The 25,041-nt window shown below is 39.6% G+C and overlaps 1 protein-coding gene across 4 annotated transcripts in view; it reads left to right on the top strand.

Moving 5' to 3' along the window:
- DPP6 (dipeptidyl peptidase like 6) overlaps positions 1 to 25,041 on the top strand; it is a 1,147,427-nt gene that overhangs the window by 707,467 nt on the left and 414,919 nt on the right. For all 4 annotated transcript variants that reach the window (XM_050785804.1, XM_050785807.1, XM_050785803.1 and 1 more), the window contains exon 3: positions 23,018 to 23,116. In XM_050785804.1, coding sequence (XP_050641761.1) covers positions 23,018 to 23,116 — 99 coding nt within the window. The remainder of the gene's footprint in view (positions 1 to 23,017; positions 23,117 to 25,041) is intronic.

Here is a 25,041-nt window from a genome sequence, read left to right as displayed (position 1 = left end):
AGAATCACTAGCAAACTTAAGTGAACAAATCTAGATACCTGAGACTCACCCTCACAGATTCTGCTTTATGTGTTTTGGGGAGGATCCTGGGTATCTGTGTTTTTAAAAAAGTTTTCAGTTGCTTCTAATGTGCAGCCAGGTTTGAGAACCACTGAGTAAATAATAAATAAATCAGTATTTATCATGACTGTGTAAATGCTTTGCATAGCTGAGCTATGTAGTAAGTCATTACTTTTCCTTTCTTGCTCATATTCTCCCCGCCCTCCCCCCCCAAAAAAAGAGAGAATAGCTTGAACCTGGGAGGTAGAGGTTGCAGTGAGTCGAGATGGTGCCACTGCACTCCAGCCTGGGTGGCAGAGCTAGACTCCATCTCTAAATAAATAAACAAATAAATACTTGTGATGTAACCATACAACAGAATACTCCTCCACTGTAAAAAGGAATGAAGAACTGATCCATGCTGTAACATGAAGTAACCCTGGAAACGTCATGCTAAGTGAAGGAAGGCTGGCATAAAAGGCCACATACTGTATGATTTCAGAATAGGCAGATCCCTAGAGATAGAAAATAGATTTGTAGCTGCCAGAAGCCAGAGGCGGGGAGAAAATGAAATGATTGCTAACAGGTATGAATTTCTTTGAAGGGGGATGAAGAAATTATTCTGGAATTTGATAGTGGTGATAGATGTATGACTGTTAATATTATATATTTTAAAAACACTGAATTGTATACATTAAAAAGATGAACTTTATGACATGTGAAATTCATCTCCATTAAGCTGTGAGTTTAATAAAAAGATGAGAAAGCTGTTGGGGGAAGAAAAGTGTAACCTGGCCACAAAAGTGCCAGACATACTAAATTGCCTTAAAAACTTGTCTAACCCCAAAGAGGCTTCAGTAGCAGTTCTGGGAGAGACAGTGTTGCAGTCTCCTGCGTGAGCGAGCTTCGTGAATGGACCACAGTTGCCTGGAACACTCAGGCTGAGGATTCAATCCAGTGCTTCAGTGCCCAGGAAACAGATCCTTTCACCTGTTGAAATCAGATGACCAGGGTTTAGAGGGGTTGGGGGAGGAACTGCAAAGCCAATCCTCATTTTGTTTTATGGTGGTGGTGCTGATGATCTCACATGGCTGGGGACTTTAACCACTACCTATTTCTAATTAATATAGAGGAACTCAAGTTTTCCTCAGGGTCTGTGGAGCGTGTGTTTCTGCCTCTGCTTTTCTTTGAGCAGAATTGCGCTTTGTGTAAGAATGTGATTACTGCAGATTCGGTCTCATGGTTGTCTGGCACTCCCTTTGGGACTTAGAAAGCAGTGGTGTCTAGTGGTTTGCAGTTACTCCCACCTTCCAAGGTGCATGTGAACATTCATGTCACCCAGGTCCGAGGGCTGTCACGAGTGTCACTCAAGAGTGGAATAAGACTGGGTGCGGTGGCTCACGCCTGTCATCCCAACACTTTGGGAAGGCGAGGTGGGCAGATCACGAGGTCAGGAGATCAAGACCAGCCTGGCCAACATAGTAAACCCCCATCTATACTAAAAATACAAAAATTAGCTGGGCTTGGTGGCAGGTGCCTGTAATCCCAACTACTCAGGAGGCTGAGGCAGGAGAATGTCTTAAACCCGGGAGGCAGAGGTTGCAGTGAGCCAAGATCATGCCACTGCACTCCAGCCTGGTGACAGAGCAAGACTCTGTCTCACTAAATAAATAAATAAATAGAGTGGAATTAAATGGCTGCCTGGAGCTTCTCACACAGAAATGTCCACAGCAGCAAAGTGGGTTGAGAACCGGGTCCTGGGACCCTGTCCTCCAAGCTCAACTCCAGGCCTGGCAAGCAGTAGCCCTGTGTCTTCTCCACTCACAGGGAGTAGTGGCAGGCCTCCTCCCTCCAGTGCAGCAGCCGACCCTGCCAACATCTGCATTTGGTTCTTTTGCAGCCGATACAACCACAGCAGCCTCTCCTCCACAGTAAACAGAGGATGCAGTCGCTCGGAACCCTTCTCCCTCCACGCTGAGGGCCACTTGTCAGGGGCAACTGCTCCTGGAGGGTCTCTAGTGAATGGCTGGATTCCAGAGAAGGCTTTGAAGAGAGGACTTTGCTTTTCTTTTTCCATCACAATATACATGCAGCTGAGCCTTGCCTCACCTTTTGGTTCTGCTGGGCTTTCGTGGGTTCTGTTTGTTTCTCTGGGCTGTGCTGCCCTGGGACTGGGTGTCCAAGGTGTAGGCCTCTCCCACAGGGCTGCACAGTGAATGTTGCACCGCTGCTCCCACATCGAGGCCTGACTGCATCCACTCTCCTGCAATACAGCAATGGCTTGTGTTTTGGCATAAAATTCCATCAGGCAGAGGAGGTATCAAATCATTCAACCTGCCACTAGCTCCAGAGCGGTCTCGAATTCACTAATGTACAGAGCAGTGTCACCTCGACTGAGAATGCCTGCCAACAGAGCCAGCATGAATGATCCCAGCTAGGAGCTGAGAACTCCGTGCTAAGTGCCAGACAGAATGTGGAAAGAGAAGATGCCAGTGTTCCCCATGAAGCTGAGTCCACGTAAAGACAATACATGTGCAAGGAGAATTCCACAGTAGTGTTATCATTAAGCGAAAATAAAAGTCAAAGGCAGGGTGTGGTGGAGGCCTGTTGAGTTGCGTAGATAGCGGAAATGCTGACCTAGAAGACTGAGATCCGCACCAAGGCAGGAGCGGCTTCCACCAGTCAAAGTGACAGATGAGAATCAGTCTTCAACAGTGGAGAATCCAAGTCGTAACAGTCACACTTTGGATATGTTTGCACACAGTGTTGAGTGCATTCGTACCCAACATTGCTTCCATTTTGGTAGCTTTAGTTAGAAATTGTAATATGTGCTTTTTAAAAAAAAAAATAGTATTTTTCAAGTATTACCAGTCTTGTATTCTGGTTTATTGAGACTCAGAGTACAGTACCTGCTTTCTACTTAATTAGAAAATCCATTCTGAACCCGCCTGATTCAGTCATTTTGTGAAAGTGGTTCCTGGTACCCAGGGGCCCCCTTGTCACCCTGGTGAGAAGAATCTCACGCACGTGGTGGAGTGTCCTTTTGATGACGCAGACCTGGAAGGGCCTCATGGTAATCACTCTGAACAAGGCATCTTGTCCTGAAGTGCAGTCTAATTATCACCAGTTATGCACAATTTATGTTTTAGAAATCAAATTAAAGTGTTTAAGGCGATCTTGGTTCCAAAGGGATTTACCAAATGAGAATGTGTCCTTTTCAATTTTGTCATTCATGTCTCCCTTGCTGGTCTATGTTCTTTTCTAAGTTTCTTCTCTTTGGAATAATAGGCTCGACGTTACATTTTTTATTTTCAGATATTAAATATGTGTCTGTCTACAATAGGCCATGCACAGTGTATGCCTTTTGTTAGCAGCTACAGTTCTCGCATTCTGATGGAAACGCTGTGACCTTCTCCAGTGCCACAATCACTTATGTGGGAGTCGGAAGCTCCAGCAGGATCAGATTTGCATGAAAACATCCCTGACACTTGGCTTTTATGGAAACTCACGTTAGAGCAGGTGGACAGTGGTTTGTGACGGAAACACTAGAACACTTTTAGGTGGTCCGTCAATGAAAAGCCTTGGATAATTCAAAGTCATAGTGAAGGGAGGTTCTGGGTTAAGGGCAAGCACAGGTTATCAGAACGCAAGACTCGTCAGTCTTTTGGGTAGTAATGTAACATAGAGATTATTTTTATGGAATTAAAATGTTGTCACTGTTTAATGTCTGTGACCACATTGCCAACCCTCACCTTATCTTTTTAAAATTCTTGAACAAATAATTTCAAAACATTTTATTGAAGGATATACATATAGGATATATAGTATATATTTAATATAAATATTATATAGAAATTAAATATATACATATAAACACATGTAAGTAAGCTATTTTTGAATTCTGATGAATTTTAAAACCAAACATGATTCTATAATCAGCATCCAGGCCAAAAAAGCAGAATATAGCCAGCATCCCAAAAGCCCCACAGACCCTTCCCATCATTAATCCCCTCAAGAGCAACCTCATTTCTGACATCACAGAGTAGTATTATGAGTTTTTATATTCTTTGCATTTATGGCATAAATGTAATCATCTGGTATGTCTACTTTTATGCCTGCTTTTGTTCTATATGTTTGTGAGATTCATTGTTATGTTTTAGGTTATACCGCTACCCAATTTTTAACCTATATTGGATTATCTTATCATAAAGTCCCACATAATCTCAATGAAAATTGCAAAATAGTTCACTAGTCATTTAATAGCCTTTGTGTATATCATAAAAGGTAACGCATACCTCCTACTTTTTGTCTTGTAGAAATAGGTGGTTTGCTCCATATCTTTTGGGCACTTTCTCTCTGTTATGGCTCCTATATTAAATTCATTCCACAAATTCAATCTCGTTATATTCCATCTACTACCACTGACCATGCCCCAACTGTTTCATCATGGGAAGCACAGGTGGCTTGAGTGAGTCTTTGGGATTGTTCATTTGCCCTGGGGCATCTGCTCTGTGAGTCCTGGGCTCCTCCATGCCTGCTCACAGCCATCTGCAGTGGACTGACTGGACTGGGGATGGTGTCTACTCTGATCATGAAACAGAGAGTTGTTTTGGCTCCTGCTGATGCGACCACTGATAATATTTCTGCCCAAAGTTAACTTGTTAATACTAATCGAGACTGAGTGCTATAAATAGAGGCTGTAGATGATATTCATTATGATGGTCCAAAATATGGGAGAGGCCATTGAGAACAGGATGCATTCCTGGAAGGCTTCATGGAGAATGAGCAATTAGAGACTTTAAAAAGATAGATCCAGTAGAGATGGAAGAAAACTGAGAGGGAAGGCCATGAAGGCTCGGGAGACACAGGACAATCTGGCTAGGAAGTTGTGGAGGGGCCAGGCGTGGTCAGAAGTTAAGGGAGAATGAAAGGGGTGGTAGCCAATGGGGAGAGCCTGGAATGCACAGAGCCTGGATTTGAGATTGAACTCTAAATTTCTCCTACTGTTTACACCAATGTCATAACCAGTTTCAGAATCTGATGAAAACTCTAAGTCATCTTATTGTTGGAAGGAAAGAAAGGGCATTGTGTGTGCATAGACACTTGGATATGTTGTATTAATAGAAGGTTTGTGAACCTAGTCAGTCCATCCCAGGGCCATCTCAGGGATCTGCTTGAGCATCTATCTGAGGTCCAGGTGTTAATGTTTGTCAGCCAAAATATTTTTGTCTGTGAGTAACAGAGCAGCCAACTAAAACTGTTCCAGTTGCAGGTGTCTATTGTTTCACAAGACAAGTTTAGACATAGCCAGTCCAAGGCAGATTCAGTGCTCATGGATATTGTCAAGGGTCAGGCAGTCTCCATCTCTCTGCTGCCATCATCAGTATGTTGACAACATGGTTCTGAGGGCTTCGCGCATCACTCGCCCACACGGGCAGGAAGGGATGGACGCATAGAACTTAGCTTGTGCATCTCACTTCCTCCGTCATGGAGGAAATAGTTTTCTGAGTAGTTCCTTTCAGTTTCCTGGAGCTGCGAGGAGACAGTTTATTTGCTGTAACCATATTGGCTACCTTCACTGGAGGGGTTGGGAAAGCCCACCATTTGCAGAAGTCAGGCTCTGCTGAGTCGGAAGAAGGCAGAGAGGCCCTGGCTCTTGGGGAAGCAGCCTTCAGTGTCCACCACCACAAGCAAGACCCCTTGATTTGTGAAGTCCTTGAGGAATGTGGTCTACATTTCTTGAATGTGACCAGTGAATTTGAATCATTCTTTAAATTGAAACAAATCCAAAAGGAGGGAGTTCTGACAGATTCTCATAGAAGAAAGGATTAGGTTACATTGCTACTAACCCTATAGTGAATTGCAAACTTGCAAACTACTGAAAAGTGGGTCCCTGGGAGCATCTTAACAGTCTCTCTTTTGACTTCCCATCATTAATTCTAGAAGGACCGCTAGGTGCATCTTGCTTATTTATGGAATCCTTACACTAAAGAGTCATTTTTCTAAAGGATGGCAGTAGATGCTTGTTATTCATGCTCGCATTAAGACTATAAGCTAAGGCAAATGGGTCTACATATTTATCTATAAATGGGCACTTTTCAAGTGTTGCTACATTTTGCATCCTATTTTAAAGGCAACCATGAAAATGAGTAAATCTTATGCTGGGACCCTGGTTTCCTCTGGAGTCTCTTGTCTGCTGTAGATGAGTGCCTCCTGGTCAGCTTCAAATGAACTTTAGGGACCTTAAGGGCCCTATTTTTACAAGCAGTTGGCTCCTATATTAGTTGCTAGTTTAGTGAAGACTCGGGCAGTTCAGAACCAAAGGCAGCATTTCAGTTTGAGCAGAGTTACCATACTACGTCATGGTCAGGAACACAGAAAGCTGTGATATAATAAAATCAGAGAAATGGAGAGCAATTCTATAAAATGAACTAGGCAGGTCGGGGAACTAGGAAGATGAAGTTCCAGATTGAAATGGTTCCAACTTCTCTGAACTCTTCACCTTAGGTCCTACTTGGACAACCATTGATCACATCTGCAGAAACAATATGTAGATGCAGTTTCTCAGATTGCTGCTTCATAATCCTCAAATCCCAGATATTCTAAATTGACTCTGAGCTTTTAGGTATGGCATTAAAATCACCAGAAGTTCAGTTAAGTGATAATTTGCAGGACCTCCTATTTAATCAATCTCTTTCTTGCTTTTCCCCTGCTCGGATTCTTAATGTTTTTCTTTTTCATTCAGTAAATGTATGATCATTGCATCCTCAGAGGATGCCTTCTAAAGTGGTGGGTTCGTTGGAAATGAGAGAAAGGCATTGAAGGGTGTGGTAGGCTAAAAAATGCCTCCCCACCCCCCAAAAAAGTACATGTTCTAATCCTTGGATCCTGTTAATTTTTCCTTTTATGGCCGAAAGGAGGTCTTTTGTGGCTACATTATGCATCTGAAATGGAGGATTACCCTTAGTTATCCAATGGAACCTCAATGCAATCACATGTGTTCTTATAAGAAGGAAATAGAGGGAGATTTGACACAGATGAAAGAGGAAACGGCAATGTGACCACACAGGCAGAAATGGGAGGGATGTGGCCACAAGCCCAGGAATACCGGCAGCCCCCAGAGGCTGGAAGAGACAAAGAACAAATGTGATATGGTTTGGCTGTGTCCTCACCCAAATCTCATCTTAAATTGTAGCTCCCATAATCCCCACATGTCATGGGAGGGACCCGGTGGGAGGTAATTGAACCATGGTGGTGGGTTGTTTGAGCTAGTCTCATGATAGTGAATAAGTCTCATGAGGCCTGATGGTTTTATAAAAGGCAGTTCCCCTGTACATGCTGTCTTGCCTGCTGCCATGTAAGATGTGCCTTTGCTCCTCCTTTGCCTTCTGCCATGATTGTGAGGTCTCCCCAGCCATGTGGAACTGTGAGTTCATTAAACCTCTTTTTCTTTATAAATTACCCAGTCTCCGGTATTTCTTCAGAGCAGTATGAAAATGGACTACTACAAGATGCTTCCCCAGAACCTCTGAGAGCATGCAGCCCTGCTGACACTTGTATTTGGGCCCAGTGAAACTGATTTTAGACTTCCAGACTCCAGAACTGGGAAAGCGTGCTCTTCTGTTGTTTTAAGCCATCAAGTTTGTGGTCATTTGTTACAGCAGCCACAGGAGGCTAAAACAAAGGGAAATAAATGGCATTGCCACTTTTGCAGTGGCCATATCTTACAGGCAGGCAAAAGAATGCACCCAAGGAGAGATCAGAACTAGAGTGTTTAGAAGCCATGTGCTAGCCCTTGGAAGACCATGAACTGGACAACAACTGTGCTGTGCACTGCCCTGTCTGCTCCTTCCCACCATTCACAGTGGAAGTCCATGCAGGGCTCCTAGCTCAGCTCTCTAAGGGACACCCCTGAGTTTCAAAAGGTGGTTCTTTACCATCTTCACCACCAAGAAAGGAAATGAAATTCACTCACAATAAGATACATTTTGATGTTTTTCAAAATTTGAAAGAAAGAGGAAGGAAGAGGAGAGGAAGAGGAATCTCCAGCATTGACTTAATTCTTTTTATTTTACATACATTCAACTAAACAGATTTAAGCTCCACTTACAGTCTATGTTATTAAATTAATGGAGATGGGAGATTAAATGAAGATCGATAAAAGAAGCCAATGAAATTCAAATTAATAATATACATTGTATATGATAAATAATAATGATTTCTGAGACTAAGTCACCCCTTACAATGTATAAAGGTATTTGCTACGTGTCACAAGTATTTTAGGTTTAGCATGCCTATTCTCATAGGCATCAGGTGAAGAATTGTCCCACCCGCTATTTCTCTAATGGGAGCACACTACACCTGTGTTTATAATCCAGCAATCTAGTCGTTTGGGAAGGTTAAATTATTAATAACTGACCTTGGTGTTGGTACATCATGAAGACACATACTGGTTTAGGCTCTCAATTCAGGTATGAGTATATGTTTATGATCAGAACATGACTTTATTAATTTTATTGCACAATGATATGTATAAATAGAAAAAAGTAGACAGTAGACATATATTAAATTGGCTGGGCATGGTGGCTCATCCTGTAATCCCAGCACTTTGGGAGGCTGAGGCAGGCAGATCACCTGAGGTCAGGAGTTTGAGACCAGCCTGGTCGACATGGTGAAACACCATCTCTGCTAAAAGTACAAAAATTAGCCAGGTGTCATGGTGCATGCCTATAATATTTGCAATGTTTTTTTCACTTTAATAAACTCTCTCATCAAATAATAAGTTGATTTTTAAAATCAAAAACACATTTACAACATTCACTATTTCATTTTTTAATTTTTAATTTCTGTGGGCACATAGTAGGTATGTATATTTATGGGACACGAGGTATTTTGATACAGGCATACATTAAATAATAAACACACTAGGGTAAATAGAGTATCTGTCCCCTCAAGTATTTGTCCTTTCTTTGTATTATGAACAATCCAATTATACTCTCCCTTTAGTTATTTTAAAATGTACAGTAAAGTATTGTTGACTGTAGTCACCTTGTTGTGCTATCAAATAGTCAATCTTATTCTTTTTAACTCTATTTTTGTACCCTTTAACCATCCCCCTCTGCCCACCCCCACCATCCACCACTACCCTTCCCAACCTCTGATAACCATTGTTCTACTCCCTAGCTCCATTAGTTCAATTGTTTAATTTTTGGCTCCCACAAATAAGTGAGAACATGCCAAGTCTGTCTTTCTGTGCCAAGTTTGTCTTTCTTAGATTACTTTACTTAACATAATGACCTCCAGTTTCATTCATGTTGTTGCAAATGACAAGATCTCATTCATTTTTTTGTGGCTGAATAGTACTCCATTGTGTATACATACCTTATTTTCTTTATCCATTTATCTGTTGATGGACACTTGGGTTGCTTCCAAATCTTGGCTATTGTAAACAGGTCTGCAACAAACATGGGAGTGCAAGTGTCTGTTTAATACACTGATTTCCTTTCTTTTGGGTACATACCTAGCAGTGGGATTGCTGGATCATATGGTAGCTCTGTTTTTAGTTTTTTGAGGAACTTCCAAACTGTTCTCCATAGCAGTTGTACTAATTTACATTTTCATCAAGAGTGTATGAGCGTTTCCTTTTCTGCATATCATTGTCAGCATTTGTTATTGAATGTCTTTTGGATGTAAGCCATTTAAACTGGGATAAGATGGTATCTCATTATAGCTTTGATTTGCATTTCTCTGATGATCTGTGATGATCATATACTTGTTTACCATTTATATGTCTTCTTTTGAGAAATGTCTATTCAGATCTTTTGCCCATTTTTAATTGGATTATTAGATGTTTTCCTATAGAGTTGTTTGACCTCTTTATATATTCTGCTTATGAATTGCTTGTCAGATGGACAGTTTGCAAATATTTTCTCCATTCTGTGGGTTGTCTTTTAACTTTGTTGATTGTTTCCTTTGCTGCGCAGAAGCATTTTAATTGGATGTGATTCCAAGTGTCCATTTTTGCTTTGGTTGCCTTTCCTAATGGGGTCTTACTCAAGAAATTTTTACCCAATACAGTGTCCTGGAGAGTTTCCCCAATTTTTTTTAGTAGTTTCATAGTTTGAGGTCTTACATTTAGGCCTTTCATCCATTTTGATTGGATTTTTGTATATGGTCAGAGGGAAGGGTCTAGTTTTATTCTTCTGCATGTGGATATCCAGTTTTTCCTTCATAATTTATTGAAGAGACTGTGCTTTCCCCAATATATGTTCTTGGCAACTTTGTTGAAGATGAGTTCACTATAGGTATATGGATTTGTTTCTAGGTTTTCTATTCTGTTCCATTGCTCTTTGTGTCTGTTTTCATGCCAGTACCATGCTGTTTGGATTACTATAGCTCTGTAGTATAAGTCAGATAATATGATTCATCTGGTTTTCTTCATTTTACTTAGAATAACTTTGGTTATTCTGGGTCTTTTGTGATTCCATGTAAATTTTAGGATAGTTATTTCTATTTTTGTGAAGAATGTCATTAGTATTTTGATAGAGATTTCAATGAACTTGTAGACTGCTTTAGATAGTATGGAAATTTTAACAATATTGATTCTTATAATCCATTAACATGGAAAATATTTTTATTTTTTATGTCTGTTTCCATTTCTTTCATCAATCTTTTATCATTTTTATTGTAGAGATATTTCTCTTCTTTAGTAAGGTTAATTCCTGGGTATTTTATTTTATTTGCAGTGATTATACATTGAATTACTTTCTTAACTTATTTTTCAGATTGTTCACCGCTGGCATATAGAAATACTACTGATTTTTGTATGTTGAGTTTATATCTTGCAACTTTGCCGAGTTTGTTTATCAGTTCTAATTTTTTTTTAGTGAAATCTTTAGGTTTTTCCAAATATAAGATCACATTATCTACAAACAAGGATAATATGACTTCTTTTCCAGTTTGGATGCCCTTTATTTCTTTCTCTTCTCTGATTGTTCTACGCTAGGACTTCCAATAATGTATCAAATAATAGTGGTGAAAGTGGGCATCTTTGTCATGTTCCTGATCTTAGAGCAAATGCTTTCAGTGTTTCCCCATTCAGTATAATACTAGCTGTGGGTCTGTCATATATGGCTTTTATTGTGTTGAAGTGTGTTCTTTATATACACAGTTTTTTTAGGGTTTTTAAATCATGAAGGTATGTTGAATTTTATTAAATGCTTTTTCAGCATCAATCAAAATGATCAAATGGTTTTTGTCCTTCATTCTGTTGATATGATGTATTAAATATCACATTGATTATTTTGTATATGTTGAACTCCTTGCATCCCTGGGACAAATCCCAGTTGGTCATGGTGGATGATCTTTTTAACGTGTTGTTGAATTGGATTTGCTAGCATTTTCCTGAGGATTTTTGCATCAATGTTCATCAGGGATATTGGCCTGTAGTTTTCTTTTTAAAATGTGTCTTTGTTGGTTTTGGTACCAGGGTATTACTGGCCTTGTAGAATGTGTTGTGGAAGTATTTCTTCCTCTTCTGTATTTTGGAATAGGTTGAGTAGGACTGGTATTCGTGTTTCTTTAAATGTTTGGTGAAATTCATCAAGTCCTAGGCTTTTCTTTGTGAGGAGACTTTTTATCATGACTTTGGTCTTGTTACTTGTTACTGGCTTGTTCAGGTTTTGGATTTCTTCATGGTTCAGTCTTGGTGGGTTGTATGTATCTAGGAATTTGTTCATTTCTTCTAGTTTTTCCAATTTATTGGCATATAGTTGCTCATAGTAGCCTCTAATGATCCTTTGAATTTCTATGGTATTGATTGTAATGTCTCCTTTTTCATCTCCGATTTTATCTATTTGAGTCTTCTTGCTTTTTTTCTTAGTCTGGTTGAAGGTTTGTCAATTTTTTTAATCTTTTCAAAGAAATGACTTTGTTTTGTCAATGTTTTACATTATTTTCTTCCTTTCAACTGCATTTGTTTCTGCTCTAATCTTTACTATTTATTTTCTTCTACTAATTTTACTTTGCCTTGCTTTTCTTGTTTATAAAAAATGCATCATTAGGTTGTTTATTTGAAGTTTTTCAAGTTTTTCTGCCTTTTGAGTCAGCATTTATAGCTGCAAACTTTCCTCTTACTACTGCTCCCACTGTATCCTATAGGTCTTGGTATGTCATGTTTCCATTATCCTTTGAAGACATTTTTTCATTTTCTTTTTAATTTATTCATTGACACCCTGATCATTCAGAAGCACATTTTAAATTTCCATGTGTTTGTGTAGTTTCCAAAATTCCTCCTGTTATTGATTTCTAGTTTTATTCTATCATGGTCAGGGAAGATACTTGATACAGTTTCATTTTTTGAATGTTCTAAGACTTATTTTGTGACCTAACATATGGTCTGTCCTTGAGAATGATCCATGTGCTCAGAAGAAGAATGTATTTTCTGTAGCCATTGGATTAAATCTTCTGTAAATATGTATTAGTTCGGTTTGGTCTACAGTGCAGAGTAAGTTCAATGTTTCTTTGTTGATTTTCTGTCTGGATGATTTGTCCACTGATGAAAGTGGGGTTTTTGAAGTCTCTAGCTATTATGGTATGGGAGTCCATAGCTCTCTTTAGCTTTAATAATATTTGCTTTATATATCTGAGTACTTCAGTGTTGGGTGCATATATATTTACAACTGTTATAACCGCATGCTGAATTGACCACTTTATCATTGTATTATGACCTTCTTTGTCTCTTTTTATAGTTTTTGTCATGACATCTATTTTGTTGGATATAAAATAGCTACTCTTGCTCTTTTTTGGTTTCCATTGGCATGGAATGTGTTTTTCCATCCCTTTATTTTAAGTCTGTGTGTCTTTATAGGTAAAGTGTGTTTCGTGTAGGCAACAAACAAATCATTGGGTCTTTTGTTATCCATTCAGCCACTCTATGGCTTTTGATGTATGTTTGTTTACATTCAAGGTTATTATTGATAAGTAAAAACTAACTCCTGCCATTTTGTTGTTTTCTGATTGTTTTGCAGTCTTCTCTTTCTTCTTACCCTTTTTCCTGTATTCCATTTCATGAAGGTGATTTTATCTGGTGGTATGTTTTAATTTCTTGCTTTTTACTTTTTGTGTATATGTTGTTTGTTTTTTTGATTTCAGGTTACCATGAAGTTTGCAAATAATATAACCCATTATTTTGAACTGATGGCAAGTTAATACTGATTGAATAAACAAAAAAACTAACAAGCATAGAGAAAACCAACAAAAAGTATACACTTTATCTATTTTTTAACTTTTTGTTGTTTCTATTTGTATCTTCTTGTACTGTCTATGTCTTGAAAAGTTTTTGTAGTTATTATTTTTGATCAGTTCATCTTTTAGTCTTTCTACTCAACATATGAGTTAACACATCCAACCTATACTGTTATAATATTCTGTGTTTTTCTGTGTAGTCACTATATGGAATTTTGCACCTTCAGACGACTTCTTATTGCTCCTTTACATCCTTTTCTTTCAAATTGAAAAATTCCCTTTAGCATTTATTGTAGGAGAGGTCTGGGATTGATGAAATCATTCAGCTTTTGTTTGTCTGGTAAAGTCTTTATTTCTCCTTCATGTTTGAAGGATATTTTCACAGAATATACTATTCTAGGATAAATGTTTTTTCCTTTCAGGGCTTTAAATATGCCATGCCACTCTCTCCTGGCTTGTAAGGTTTCTACAGAAAAGTCTGCTGCCAGAGGTTCTGGAGCTCTATTATATGTTATTTTTCTCTTGCCACTTTTAAGATCCTTTCTTTATCCTTGACCTTTGAGAGTTTGATTATTAAATGTCTTGAGGTAGTCTTCTTTGGGTTAAATCTGCTTGTGTTCTATAACCTTCTTGTACTTGAAGATTGATATCTTTTTGTAGATTTGGGAAGTTCTCTGTTATTATCCCTTTGAATAAACTTTCTATCTCTCTCTTTCTCAACCTCCTGATTCAGCCAACAACTCTTATATTTGCCCTATTGAGGCTCTTTTCTAGATCTTGTAGGCATACTACATCCTTCTTTATTCTTTTTTTGGTCTCTTCTGACTGACTGTCGGGGGTAGGGGACAAGGGGAGGGATAGCATTAGGAGAAATACCTAATGTAGATGATGGGTTGATGGGTGCAGAAAACCACCATGGCACATGTATACCTATATAACACACCTGCACATTCTGCACATGTATCCCAGAACTTAAAGTATAATATAAATAAATAAATACAGAATGTCATTTCTCACACTTCTGGAGGCTGGAAGTCCAAGATCAAGGTGCCAGCAGGGTTAGTTTCTGGTGAATTCTCCCTTCCTGGCCTGCAGACCTCACCTTCTTGCTGTATCCTCTCCCTGATTTTTCTCTGTGAGTGCACATATGTGTGCATGAAGAGAGGAAAAGAGAGTTCTTGTTTCTCTTCCTCTTTTTTAAGTACACTAGTCCTACCAGATTAGAGCTTCACCCTCTTATCTCATTTAACTTCAGTTTCTTCCTTAAAGGCTCTATCTCCAAATAGAATCATATTGGGGGTTAGGGCATCAACATATGGATGTGTTGGTAGGTACAATTCAGTACATAATACCCATGCACATGGACATCTTTGGGATGGCCCTGTCTTACCTAACATTTCTGTTCTCTGACCCACAAAGATTCACATCCTTCTCATCTATAAAGCACATTCATTCACTCTACCCCAAGATCCCCAGAAATCTCAACCTATTATAGTATCAACTCAAAGTCTGTGATCTCATCAGTTCAGAGTTCCCAGATTTTAATATTGAAATCATCTGAATGAGTTTTGAGTAGTCCTCTGGGCATACTCTATCCAAAGCACAATTCATCTCTACAGTGGGTCTGAGAAACTGGAGAGGAAAACACAGTAGTGGGACAAGTATAGGATGACAGTTATAGACATTCTTGTTCAAAAAGGGAAAAAAAAGGAGTCACTAGTTCCAAACAACTTCCAAATTCAGTTGGGGAAACTGCATTAGGTTTACAGGCTTGGGAATAGTATCCTAGGGCTCTCAGGTCTGCCCTCTGGGAGTCATCCTTCTTCTTCATGAATGGCAGCTTGAGCTTGTAGCTGAGTAGTTTTATAAGCATGTTTTCTGCCTGATAATTCTGGGGGTCTGATATGGTTTGGTTCTGTGTTCCCACCCAAATCTCATGTCAAATTGTAATCCTAACGTGTTGAATGAGAGGCTGGTGGGAGGTGATTGGATCATGGGGGTGGTTTCTAATGGTTTAGCACCATCCCCCTAGTGTTGTCTTGTGATAGAGTTCTCACGAGATCTGCTTGTTTAAAAGTGTGTGGCACCTCCCTCTTTGCTTTCTTTCTCTCCTGTCACCACGTCACAAGGTGCTTGCTTCCCCTTTTCCTTCTAACACAATTGTAAGTTTCCTGAGGCCTCCCCAGCCATGCAGAACTGTGAGCCAATTAAATGTCATTTCGTTATAAATTACCCAGTCTCAGGTAGTTCCTTACAGCAGTGTGAGAACGGGCTAATACAGAGTCCAACAGCCTTTATTTGTTTCATGCTCCCTCTCTCCTTTTCAGTCCAAGCTGGCAATGTTTCTACAGATATAAATTCTTAAGAATCTGTGCATCTTCTATGTATGTCATGGGAATTCATTCCATTAGACAAGTGGCTCTTCCCTAGGATTCTTCTAGATACTTTCATCTCTATGTTTGGCTTCCGCTGAGAGAGCTTTGGGGTCTGTGAATCACACATTTAAGCTCTTCAAAGGGCCTTTTGTGTGACTGAATACTTACCTTTTGATCTTTCAAGGTATTAGCAAAGGTTTTTCACCCATGCTGTCAGGATGGCAGTATCTTTCTTGACAGTGAATCTCTTAATTTCAGCATTTTTTATAATCTGAATAAAGTGACACATTTCTCCAAAGAAGATATAAAAATAACCAGTAAGTGCATGAAAAGATGCTCAACATCATTAGCTTGTAATATTATTCATCTATAAAAAGGAATGAAGTACTGGTACATTCTGTACATATTACAACATAGATGAACTTTGAAAACACAATGCTAAGTGAAATAAGCCAGTCATGACAAAATGCATATTGTATGATTCCATCTATATTAAATGTCCAGAATAGCCAAATGTTAGAGAGAAAGAAGATTTTTGGTTGCGAAGAGCTGAAGAGAGATGTGAAGGAATGGGGAGTGCTGCTAATTGTTATGCTAATCTTTTGGGGGTAATGAAAATGTTCCAAATTTAGGTCAGTAATGGTACACAACTCTGTGAACATACTAAAACCATTGTATTGTAGATTTTAAATGGCTAAGTTTTATGGTATGTAAATTTTATCTCTAATAAAGGTGTCAAGAAAGGAATAAACTAGGTAGGGAAACATATCAACCTATCCACATATGTGAAGTCACAGGTGCCTAATGGCTGTTACTCACTAAAGCAAACAGGCTGCAGAATATATTTTAAGGCTTCAGTTTATTTCCTAGATCTAAAAGAATGGAGGTAAGGACATGAAGAGGGAATGAATACCTTTGATGTATTTGATTTAGAAGCTTAAAATAAAGCATAACTACAATTTCTTAGTTCATAAGATGTGCTGAATAATGCTGATGACTTAGTTTCTACGATTTCAATAAAAAGTATTATGTGACTAATTTTGGTATTATGCTACTAGTTTTCTTAGATGATTTGAAGACATGTGAACTTGTAAGGAAAAGCTTTTAAGATAAATTAGTATCTCTGTGAGACTTTTTATAGACATCTCTGGAGTATAACCATAAATAATATACTTTAGTAACACAAGGCCTGCATTACAAAAAAGTAAGCAGAAACACAAGCAAAGGCACAGATTTTTAAAACAAATGCTTTCTTCATTCAAAAGAAATGGACTGTTTGCCAGGCCCCTTGGAGAGATGAAGTCGCAATTCCTAACTAAAACAGGAAAGGAAAATATCAAGCTAGTATGGGAAATAGACTTGAAAGCAAATAACTAGTTCATTGATAGTAGCTCCTGGTAGCACAAAAGAAAACATGATCAACTTTCAGAAAGTAAAACACCCACACACATTGTAAAGAGGTATTGACTGTACATTTTCTTGTAGCTTCTCTAGCATCACTCAGGTAAGATTATTTAATGCAATTCTTATCCCAACAATAGTTATTTCATTTCTTACATTTGGGGTTGGAAGGTTCTAGAGAGATTTCTTCAGAGAAATATATTTTTATGTATTTTGGAGTAAATCTCACTCTTCGTAAGGAGAGAGAGTGTTCCCCTGACTCACAGCTGCTGCCGTGGCTTCCTTCCATCTCTAGGGTTTTTGTGTATGGATGAGATGTTACCATTTCAGCTCTGACCTATGGATTCATATGGTGAACAATCTGCCAGTGGGACAGTTTAATTCAGGATTCAGTCGAAATCCCCAAGGTTCATATGGTGATTTGCAGACATGCTACCTGGTTTTAAATTTCATTGTTTCTAATCTCTTGATGGTATAGCATGATATGAATGTATTCTTTCATTATGATAAGAATCTACCAAGGAAATAGAAGTAGCACCGGCAACACATAGTATGGATTCTATCTCTTTTACTTTAAGAAAAAAGAAAGAAATATAATTGGAAGTCTTGTTCCAGCATCCACAGGGCCTGACACAGGGTACTCAATCAATAAATATGCTGGCAGAACGAAATGATGTGTTTCCTGTGTTCTCATTGAGCTTTTTCCTTGTTACTTAGCAGCATCTGTGTTAGGTCCATCGCTGATGGAACAGGATGCAGTGGTTTATTTTTAAGCAAAAGTGATCTCATTGGAATTGGTGAATTAATGGTACAGACGTTGGAAAACGGACAGCTTCTTTGATTTCCTCCTGTTTTTGTGAAGTGTTGGTAAGGAAGCAAGCAAATCGTATCCATTTTGTAGGAATAACATACAAATTGTTCTAAATGCAAAGAGTGCTTTACTCTGAGCCTCAGCTTGGGGGTCTGTCTCCCCTGTAAAGCTAGCCCACCAAGCCCTTGTCTCCTTTGAGTTTTGAAAATACCTAATGCTTGACATCTGCCAACCGATTCCTCTCACATCTTTGGAAGAGTCATTTATCCTCTCAGTAGCTCAGTGTAACTTTCCTTCCTCTTCGTTATGGTGGGTATCAGGAGAAATCATAAATATCATTGCACTTGGACGACTATAAAGCACTTTAGAGTTGTCAGTTATTCCAAATTGCTCACAAAAGCAGAACCTTACAGAAAGTCTTGGACTCTTCGGGTAGGTTTTCTTTGTTGTCAAGCTGAGTTTGTCGGTAGCTCACCTCCACTTGCAGGGATTGCATGTCCCGCCAGCAGCTATGCTCGGGTAATGGGATTTATTTCTAGTTTTCTGGTATTAAAAATATTTAGAGAAGGAGTTCCAAAGCGTTCTCCAGGAATTTTACTATTTAACAAATATCTGAGGAAGGGAAAGGAGGCTGAGAAATTTGCATTACACATTGGCCTCCGTAAAGCATAACTACATCACTGCAGATTTCAGCATGCCTTTCCATGCTGGTGAGCTAACCAGGCCAAGTCAGTTTGCAGTGCCACGGAGTTTTCTATAATATATCAAGCTAAAGGGCTGGGAGGAACTTTATTTTTCAGTGATCCCTGAATTGCCTTCGGGACGAAATCCAAGCAGTGAAAGCCGCTGCCCCCTCTTGCATCGCCAACTTTATGTTGCCTTCCAGTTTAAGAAGGAAGGTTGAGCACAGAAATGTTCCTTGTTTTGATGGCAAGAATGTAGAAGTGACAGCAAAATAAATAACAAAAAACATAGCTACAGCCAGGCATGGTGGCTCACACCTGTAATCCCAGCACTTTGGGAGGCCGCAGTGGGCAGATCACCTAAGGTCAAGAGTTCGAGACCAGCCTGGCTAATATAGTGAAACCCCCGTCTCTACTAAAAATACAAAAATTAGCCGGGCTTGGTGGCAGGTGCCTTTAATCCCAGCTACTAAGGAGGCTGAGGCAGGAGAATCGTTTGAATGTGGGAGGCGGAGGGTGCAGTGAGCCAAGATTGTGCCACTGCACTCCAGCCTGGGTGACAGAGCATGACTCCATCTCAAAAAGCAAACAAACATATGTAAGAAACCTGCACGTTGTACACATGTACCCTAGAACATAAAGTATAATAATAATAAAAAAGCAAACAAAAGCATAGCTGCTTCTTTCTCAAAAACAAGAGCAGGAGTTCTTCACATACCTGGATTGAAAGGGAAGGCAACCTCACAAGAAGGAACAGGTAAAAACCTACAGCAGGAGGGAAGGCCAAATTTCCATCATCCTCAAGTCATAGAGACTGAAGTTAGGCACAACAGGAGGGCTTGGAAGGTTGGTTTTCATGAGAGACCAGGGGTACATGGAGCCCCTGCCTGAAAACTGGGTTTGTGGTCAGAAGGCCTCAGATCACGTCACCCATTTGGGGGAAAAGGCTCTAGCCCAAATGGCCACCCAAGACTTAGTTTAGAGCTGTTACCTAGACAGAGTCTCAAAACTGCCTGAGGACCACCCAACCAGGGGCCTCTCAAGACCCAGAACACTTGTAAGACAAAAGCTTACAACCAAGAACCACAAGGCCTCTTCAGAAAACATCCCCCTGTGAAGCAGAATCCAACCCAACGCACCTGAAAACCAAAATCCAAAGAAATTTAAATCAATAGGGAAAACAGAAAATGGCATTTTAGATTTTTCAAAGAACTATGAGTCTACTAAAGAAGCATGAAACTATAAAATATGAGTAGATGATCTTGAAAAGGTTATTTAGACATATTAGATATTAACATGTAATTATTTTAAATTTAAATCCTTAGTTGGGTAATAGAATAGTCGAGGTGTATTAAAATATTGACAAATAGGAGGCTGCACTGAAGAAATCATCCAAATACTCCCAGAGCCATAAAAAGGTAGAAAAACTTAAGAAAAAGTCCAAGGTGTGGGGGTTGACCTAGAAGCTCTGGCACAGCCCAGATGGGATTCTGGAAGGAGGGGATCAAATGCTGGAGGAGTCATATTTTATGAGATAATTATTGGTAGTATTCCTGATGTGAAGAAAGGTAGTCTTTCAGCTGAAAATATTACTGACTGTTAAGTAGAATATTTAAAGAAAATCCACAAGTGGACATTTTCTAATGGAATTTCAGAATATCAAATACCATGAGAGAATCTCCCTTCCCCTCTAGGTGTTTCCTGTTCACACTGTCTGCCACGCCAGTGCCAACACACACAATCTCCTGAAAATACTGCATCCACCAACATCTTCCTGCCCTATGATCCTTCCTAGCTTGAATGTTTTTCTCTCTCCTTTATCTTGGCTAGTAGCCTCTTTCCTTCAGCAAGTTCTCCTGGAATCCCTCCCACTTTCTTATTTAATAGTCTGCTTCCATATTAGCAGGACATGCCCTGTTCCTCTCGGTACCATCCCTGCTGTGTTCTGGTCATTCATTCCACTTTGGCTCCCTGCTCTGTGAGCTTGTATAAGGCCTTTCTCTTCTTCAGGGCTCAGCGTGGTTTGTGGAATGTGGCAGTCACCTGTGCCTGTCATTATCTCAGATGATTTTGGGAATGAATCAAACCATAAACCAATGAATTAGATATCAGTTGAATGTGCAAATGAGCCATCTAGGTCCAGAGAGGCCAGCAGTGAGTCTCTTAAGGAGACAGAGCTAATTAAGGACAGAGTCATGTCCTGGCTTGAATGGAGCACTTTTAATAGCATATAACATAATGCCTCCACCACATACTTTCCCTATATAGAAGTCTTAGGTGTTTTAAAAATAGCTTTAAAAAACAAATAAAATTACAGTTTTAAAAATAAAATACATGTATAAAAAGAAAGATTTTCAGAAAGTGAATACATTGCCTTTTCATCTTTTATTTCCAAAGTCTGTTTAAATGGCAGTCTTACATGTTTTTTCTTACGAGACACATAGATACCTTAAGTTGTGTGGCTAGAATCATTCTTGAATAGTGAAGTTTAATCAGATAAAATGTAAATTTTATCGTGATTATTTATTTTCTGACTATGTATTTAAGAATGTCTCAGAAAGTTTTAGATTTCTTAAGATCACAGTGTAACTTTATTAGATCAATGTCTAGTAATTTTTAAAATTCTCATTTATTGTCGTGTATATGGAAGTGCGTCATGTTTGAAGCCCTGTGCCTTTTCGTGGGGCTGCTTCATCCACACCTAGAAAGCTCCTAGAGCGAAGAAAGAACTTGGTTTGGTTTAATGTGCTATGTTCAGCACCCAGGATAGCTCCATATACAGTCAAGTCTCACAATAAGGCCACCTTGAGTCGCAGCGTTCTGTAATTTTCAAAAGACTGCTAACCACAGTAACCCTATTTGATATTCAAGAGATCAATCAATGCACAAAGGAATATATGACTTTTCTGACAACTTCAATAATTTGCCAACATCCAGACCCAAAAGGAAGAAAGCAAAAGTGACATAATAACACCTCTGCAATGTACTAGGGTCCTAGAAGCTTTGAATATTTTATTTAGAGATTATTTATTCCTATATGTTTATGTAATCCTAACAAAATTTCTTTCTGTTTTTCTAACCTGCCAGAGAGTTCAAAACAGAAAATTAAAAGAGGCAAATGGGGGCAACCTGCTCGGGTCCCCTTCCACACTGTGGAAGCTTTATTCTTTCATTCTTTGCAATAAATCTTGCTGCTGCTCAAAAAAAAAAAAAAAAAAAAAAAGGCAAATGGTTCTGTCAAGGTCAAGAACAACAGTCAAAAAAGTGTAACAGCCAGAAATTGAAAAAGAAACAGACATACCCACCAGACATTGAAATACAAAAGCACACAGATCTAGAGCCACTGAATGTGGAATGCACCCAGACCCTGAATGTGCAATGCACACAGACATAATGCACCTCGATTAGCATCAAGATCACCCCACATAGCAGCACAACAGGAAACTGTTGAAATGAGAACTGGAAGTCTTTGAAAAAAAATGTGCAATGGTATTTAGCATCTTCTATTTAAGAGGCAGGGAAGTAAATAAGCATCCCAGGCAGATAATACCCATCAGATATGGTCAAGTTAATATACAGAGGAGTTTCTTATTAGTATCACAGAAGTGAAGGTGGTGGAATGGCCTGGCCTGTAGGCTCACAGGTCAGGCAAGCTGACAGCCCTGTGTCATTTCAAAGTCAGTAAGTGGATTTTTGTGCCTCTAATGGAGAGAGCCTCTTCTGAGGAGGAGCAAAAACTCTAGAAGCTTTGACCCCTGGAAATACAGGATAAAAGCTCTCAGATTTTTAAAGTCTCACCCACTGGTGCCATTAACTAAACATCTCCTCCTGGGATGAATATTAGCTGAGTGTGTTCACAGGCTTATCCCAAGTGCTTACTCCTAAGCCTTGTAACTGAGATGTGGCAAGTCAGAATCTGGTAGTTTGTGTAAAGATAATTGGGGTTTTATCCTGTCTGAACAAGAACTAACCCACAGTCCAGAGACAGCCAGGGACAAGTGATGCTTGTGGAGAATGAAGACCTAAGGAATATTTTCTGTGTCTTTGAATTCCCAGCAGCCAAAATGTTGCACTTAATGAATGTTTCATGAATGATCAATTACATCATATGACTGAGATCCATTCTGGATATCCGTGCCTTCCTCTCAACTATTCCCACCCTATTGTTCATAAACCAATCTTGAAAGAATTATTTACCTCACTACTAAGAAATATGATCACTTACATGCTGCAGGTGTGGGTGAGGAGGCACGATGCTATTCTACTGAACCGTGATCTCCTTAGCATAGATTTTGATAGTTTACTTAAAAACAGAATGCGAGACTGGCTTTTATCCTCATTCACTGATGGACATGATGTGTGTTCCCATCCATACTGTTTACGAAAGGCAATCAATGTTTATGGTCCTTGCATTTTACTAATTATGAAACAAGTTTAACTCTTTCTTTTTTTTTTTTTTCTAGCGGAAGATAACAGTCTGTCTCAAAAGAAGAAGGTCACTGTGGAAGATCTCTTCAGTGAAGACTTCAAAATTCATGACCCCGAGGCTAAGTGGATAAGTGGTAAGTCCAGGTCCTTCATGCACGGGACATCGCTTCCCCACGCCTCACCCCCACTTTCAATAGGTTGGGTCTAGTAATTTGCCTCTCAGATTTCCCCCTTTGGCCACAAAAGGGGATCTACAGAGCTTTTGCTGTGATCACCGTCAGATTATCATTCTATGAAAGTGTGTATCTGGTGAAATCAGGCTTTTGTAATGGTGTTGCCTCCCAAGCATCCGCACAGCCTTCACTCAATGAGAAATGGGTTGGCTGAAGACGTGTCCTCCGTGTGCCACCTCCCAGAGACATCATTTCCCTGGGGGAGCTGTGGGGTGCTGCTCAGCAACAGAAACAGTGCAGGGCACGGTGAGCTTTCCTTCCTTCTCCACAATCTTCATTCCCTTTTGTTCTCTTGCCCTCTTTCCGTTAGGCAGAAGGACCAAAAGCGACTCACGGGGTTCTTGTAGAATAGCTTCCAAATGAACCATGGAGTGCCGTGCGCAGATGCAGATTCATTTATTTTCCCTGTTGAACTTTAATTTGGATTAAATCTACTTTCCTTGTGTGGGGGATTTTTTTTTAAAAAAACAACAGAACAAAATACAGATGGGGGCAGAAGGCATATGTTCATAATGCCTGTGTTGGTTCAGAACATAATCTCTTTCTTCTAATTGCATCTGAAATAATTCAAGTGCATTCATGGAAGATGCACCCATCCCTCCGCAGGCCAAGTTGACAGCATCTCCCTGTTGTCTGCATTGCTGTTGCTTACATTTAGTCTTTGCTTCAGTGGAATACACTTGAAGGTTTATCCTCAGGTCAGAGAACCTTTATAGTGATCAAAGTCTAGTTCAGATCCTTGCTTTTATAATAAACGAGGTCCAGAGAGATCAAGTGACTTTTCTGAGGTCACGGAGCTGATGAGTGCAAGCTGTGGCTAACAGCCTGTCCCCTGACTTCCAATTCAGTGCTCTGCCCACCGTCCTGTTTTGCTGAGCGATCAAGTGTCGTCGTATTTTTTTTTTCTGTCAAACTGCTTCTGAAATGCCTTTTCATGCTTCACAAACTCTCAGAAATCAATTAACAATGACTCTTGGCTATTAGTCTCCTGCTTAGGGCAACCACTTCTCTTTTGTCCTCTACTGTTGCTAATCTAAGGGTCAGATTTCTAAAATGAATTCCTTCTGAGATCTTTTTCCATTTTTAAGAAATGAAAAAAGTACATGGATCTCAGAAGGAATGCATTTTAGAAAAATGGGGAGAAACGAGAGCAGTATATCATGAATACCAAGGGCACACAGAAATTAAAAAAAAAAAAAAAGCACAGAGGCCTTTTTGTTTGGCGGAGGAATTGATTTTGCGTTTTGTTTTCGGCTGACCTGGTGTCTGCTGTATGCTTGTGTTCACCCGCTGCATCAGCAAAGGCAAGCACTTGTGGCATGCTGCAGGTAGACCTTCGGAGAAAATCATGACTACTCTCCGTGAGGAGCTCAAAGCTGTGTTGGAGACAAATCTGAGCAGCCAATGGGAATCTTAACACACCAGATGCAGAGAGGAGGATCTGAAGTTCTTTCTTCTCAAAGGACATCCCAGCAACAGTGCACAAACTCAGTCTTAAAGCGATGGCTAGGAGCTTGTTAGAGAAGGCTGAGAATAGAGCCCTGGAAGAATGTTGGGTCTAGAATGTTAGTCTTGCTAAACCCTGGTTGGGGGAACCAAAACCGAGCTGAGAAACAATGCCCAGCAGTTACAAAAACAAAACAAAACACTTAGACTTGTGGTATTTTAAAAAAAATGAGTGAGGTAGGGCACAGTGGCTCACACTTTGGGACGCCGAGGCAGGCAGATCGCTTGAGCCCAGGGCTTTGAGACCAGCCTGAGAAACATGTTGAAACCTCACCTCTATACAAAATTAGTCAGCCATGGTGGTATGCACCTGTGGTCCC

Source organism: Macaca thibetana, chromosome 3 (assembly GCF_024542745.1).
Source record: "Macaca thibetana thibetana isolate TM-01 chromosome 3, ASM2454274v1, whole genome shotgun sequence".
NCBI lineage: Eukaryota > Metazoa > Chordata > Mammalia > Primates > Cercopithecidae > Macaca > Macaca thibetana.
This window is presented reverse-complemented; position numbering and strand designations above follow the sequence as displayed.